At 45.3% G+C, this 4,480-nt stretch overlaps 1 protein-coding gene across 1 annotated transcript in view; it reads right to left on the bottom strand.

Moving 5' to 3' along the window:
• Window positions 1-2,427: 2,427 nt before the first annotated feature.
• CMSS1 (cms1 ribosomal small subunit homolog) overlaps window positions 2,428-4,480 on the bottom strand; it is a 417,726-nt gene continuing 415,673 nt past the window's right edge. Inside the window, exon 12 of the mRNA XM_059720440.1 lies at window positions 2,428-2,725. Coding sequence (XP_059576423.1) covers window positions 2,642-2,725 — 84 coding nt within the window. The 3' untranslated portion in view covers window positions 2,428-2,641. The remainder of the gene's footprint in view (window positions 2,726-4,480) is intronic.

Genomic DNA, 4,480 nt, shown 5'->3' with positions numbered 1-4,480 from the left:
CTACCCCTTTTCCCATCTTTCTTTAGTCCACAATGCAGCCAGCATGGCAGCTGCAGTTCAAAGGAGATCCAGCAATGGAAAAAAGTTGGTTGAATGAATAAAAGGTTATTTATTGCTCTTCCAAGTAATTCAGACTGTAGCCCCCCAGTTTGTTCCCACCTACACACTAGATGACCTGCATTATAAATGGGACTTGTTAACAGATCGCACCACCGTTTGACTAAATATGTTCCTATTAAATTGCATCCAGATACAGGAGGCTTTGAATTTCAACCCCAAATACCCCAGCTTTAGTTTTTTTAGACAAAACTTTGCTTCATTTTCATTTTTCAGCCCAGTTCTACCATTCCTTTGATAAAGATCTGTATTTTACTAACCAGTAAACCAGCATATTTTACTCAGTTTGCTCAACATAGTTTAGGGACAGAAAAATGGACTTTTTGCTGGTTTGCGAGTCACCATCTGAATTAAGTAAATTCTAAATATACTTGATGTGCAAACCAGATACAGCCCCAGCTGGTTTCAGGTTCTGCTGTGACTGCAGAGCTAATAGTATGGAGGAGGGGGGGGGGGTGGAATCTTTTTACTTGCATTTTTTACTAATAAAATAAGTGCATTTGATCCAACAAACACAGAGCCCCATGATGCTATTTTTACATAGTCAAGACTTTAGAACTACACCCAAGAAAGAGCCAGGACACAAATCCATCTCCTTTCAGGAAGGCGTTCAGAAAAGGGAGGCAGTTTCATAATCCATATATCAACAGTATTTCCTTTTTCTCTCCCCAAGGACTTTGAAGTTGTGTATTAGTCTCATACAAATATTCAATATAAAATGAAGAAGCAAGTGGGCCCATTTTGTTTCCTGATATGACGGTAACTGGATTGCGCTGGAATGACACTACACTGTAGATCACTTATACTCACTATGTAACACCAACCTTCAGGTGTCCTTCCAGCTGTAAAGCTGATAGAACAGACCAAAAGATTATTAGATTTTTTTTATTTTTTTTTTTGGGGGGGGGGGGGAAGAATGCAGACTGGTGCAATGTGTTGAATGCTAGTAAACCAGTTCTGCATATCAAACACCAAAATCCCTGCAGTGGCAAGCCCTCTGGGGAGAAACTTAGACTGGTAGGAGTTAGTCTGCTCTCTCTGACAGGAAGGTGCTACTCTCAGCCTTTGTTAGCTCACAGAGCAAAGGACAAGGGTAAAGTCAGTGCTGAAAAATCCAAAGTCCTGGCCCCTGTCTTTTCTGTTTTTTATTCTTTAGAAGTCTATTCCTCACTGGCAGTAGGAAGGTCAGGGAGGCACATTAGAGATTAACTGAAACAAACCCTGATGAAGTGGTTCCTTAGTTCCTTGGAGAGAGAGAAGCACAGCTTGTCAGAACAGGCTGTGTGATATGAAGAACAGAGTAGATTGGTTACCTGGAATCTCTTGGGTATGATGTTCATCTGCTTGCATCTAGTCAGCAAAAAGATATCTCAGCATACCTGAACAAGTTCCTTGTGTAGATTGATTGTCATCCATTTCATTTGACTTCCATGTGTAGAGAGACTAATTGTTAGTCTAAGTGCCAGCCTGCCCTACCTTCGACCGACTTCAGACTAATAGAGCTAACTATACTTCTATTCCTTACTGGAGATCCACTCTGTCCAGGGCAGTCCAATCAAGATTTAAAGTGATCTGGGAAGAGTACTAAGACTCTCAGTGCTGAATGTTGAAATTTAGCTAGTCTGTAATAACTTTTTCATGCTTGGACATCCTGTTGAGATGCAAGGAGTCTATAGTTTTCATCCCTTTCTGCCTCCGTCCTCTCAAGAAGGGAGTTTCACATCTTACAAGTGTGCTGCCGGTTACTACTGCCCAAGTGCAGCACCCTGCACTTGTCAGTATTGAAACGCATCCTGTTTTTGTTAGCCCACCCTTGCAACCTATCCAGGTCTTTCTGCAGTCTTTCCCTCCCTACTAGTGTGCCCACCTCACCCCAAATTTTGGTATCATCAGCAAATTTAAACAGGTTGCTTTTCACCCCATCATCCAAATTGCTGATAAAGAAATTGAACAGTGCGGGCCCAAAGACCGAGCCCTGGGGGACTCCGCTGCCCACTTTACCCCAGGTCAAATATGACCCGTCCACCACCACCCTCTGAGTATGACTCTTCAGCCAATTTGCAATCCATCTGACTGTGTAGGCATCGATGCCACAGTTGCAATGGCAGGGGCTGTCTGATATCACTCTTAAAGGGGCACTGAAGGAAGGAGATCATTAGAGCAGAGGGGCTGCAGGAGGCAGGCAGGACAAGTAAGGTCGTCTTCAACATCTTTAGGATGATAAAAATCCAGAGCCACTATTTTACTGTCAATGTACATGGAATTTCAACACAACAGTGTTCATGCAACAACAATCCCCAACACAAAAACTACACAAAAACTACACCCTCTCCTGTTTGGGGGTGGGGGGGGGTGTGATCTTTACTTTATTATAAAAAGAAAAGGGAGCTCCCAAAGTAGGTATTTCTGCTAAGCACCTGGAGAATGGAACATCAGAATCCAGTCAGCCATTGCACAGTTGGTAATAACAGACAACACAATACGTGAAATACACCTGCAAAAGTCATCCCAGTTAGTTACACCACTAAAAGAGTCCCAGCTTCACAGAGCCCTCTTGGCACAGCTTTATAATGCCCATTTCCAGAAGGTCGATTGTTTCTTTCTTTATCTGAAGAAAACAAAAATTGAACAAAACATAAAGGGGGGAGATTACCAAAAGTGCTCAGGGTATTGCCCATTGCTCTAGTGATACATTCAACCTATGTATTCAAATATGTATAATTAGTTAAAGGAGAGGCCCACATGCAAATGATGGCTTTACAAGAGAAACAGGACAAAGTCTAGAACTTATCTGTTCAGTCAAATGTCTCATCTCTGTGTTGCAATCCACAAGTGTGGACACACCCAAGTCAGTTTAAAAAAGCAAGGCTCATGAACCAGTAACAGTGGAGCCCTGAGCAGCTTACGGTTCAGCATGGGCTCCCCTTAGAAGGCCCCCTAGGTGGCACCTAGGACAGACAATGGTCTCATACCAGGGCAGTTAGCTGAGCTCTGTAATGCCACAGATACGCTGCTATTGGCACTCAAGCTGAAAGCTTTCGTTCATCTGCATAAGATGCAAACGTTCTGCTGGATTGCAGTGTAGAAATACCCCCAAATTTCCTGCCTTCAAACCCCTCAAATGTATTTGAAATGCCAACTGGAGAGTTATAGCAAGCACAGAAACTTCCCTAAAGTCATGACTACTTCAGGACTTTCATTATCATCTCCTGTTGTGAACAATTTACCAAGAAATTTACTCTTTGGACTAAACTAGGGGCTGGTAATCTATGACCTGCAGGACAGATCCAGTCTCTTTTGCGGTCTGTGTTTTACTAAAGGCCCAGTGATTCCCTGTTACAGGCTAGCCATTGGATTCACTCCGGATTCCAGGTTCCGCATTGTACGAAGGGCCAGCTAATCTTGCTGCAGGCTACAACAGGAGAGCTTGTGAGCAATGTTGGATCAGGGCTCTGTGCAGGGCAGTGCAGCCTCTGCTCACCAAATTAACAACTCTGAATTGTCCCTCACAATGTCTTTCAGAGGCTGCATGGTGGGGGAGGGGAGGGATCAGCCCCTCTGCACAAAGCAGGAACTGGGGTGCAGCACCATCCAGATCCAGGTGGCCCACTGTTAGTAAAAGGTTATCAACCCCTGCACTTAACATTACCTTGCTTCATCTCAGCCAGAGGAAAGGTCTGGCCAATGCTTCCTCTGGCCTTAGTGAGTTATGCAAAGGGGGGAACAATACCATATTTTCTCAAATCTAAGTTGACTCTGAATTTAGGATGGCCCCTCAATTATCAGATTCTATATATGGAAAATGTATACATTTGTTATGATTTTTCTTGTATTGAATATAAGTATTGAAGGGTTGCCCTGAATTTATCCCTCCCTGCTGCTATAGCAAGGAAAATAGTGGTGGGGGGAGGGGTGTCTGGTGGCTGGAGGGTGATCAGGTGGCTCTCCTGGCTCTCTGCCCCACCCTCCACTTCTCCTTGAAGCCTTCCTCCCCTCCCCCCCACCATACTACTGGCATGCTCCCACTCACAGCTCCCCACAGCCTCCCCACCCCAACCCACCACCTCTTCCTGGGCCCTGTTCCCTCCCACAGCATGGCACATGGAAACTCACCCCTTGCTGGGCCATGCAGCTGTGCCAGTATTGCTGACTGGCCAGGCAGGGGACACAGTTTCCATGTGCTCCATGCCAGGGAGGGAACCCACACCAAGCCAGAGATGAGCTGCACTTAATAGTAAGTGGGGAGAAGGAGGAAGGGGGAGGGCAGAAGCTCCAGAGGGCAAGCAGAGGTAGGGCAGGAGACTGATTCTGGCTTAGAACCAGGCTCAGGGCCAGGGGTCAGAGCTGCAGTAGCTGCCTGCCC

Source organism: Alligator mississippiensis, chromosome 1 (assembly GCF_030867095.1).
Source record: "Alligator mississippiensis isolate rAllMis1 chromosome 1, rAllMis1, whole genome shotgun sequence".
In the NCBI taxonomy this organism is placed as follows: domain Eukaryota; kingdom Metazoa; phylum Chordata; order Crocodylia; family Alligatoridae; genus Alligator; species Alligator mississippiensis.
Note: the sequence above shows the minus strand (reverse complement) of the source record. Positions and strands in the feature narration are given on the sequence as shown.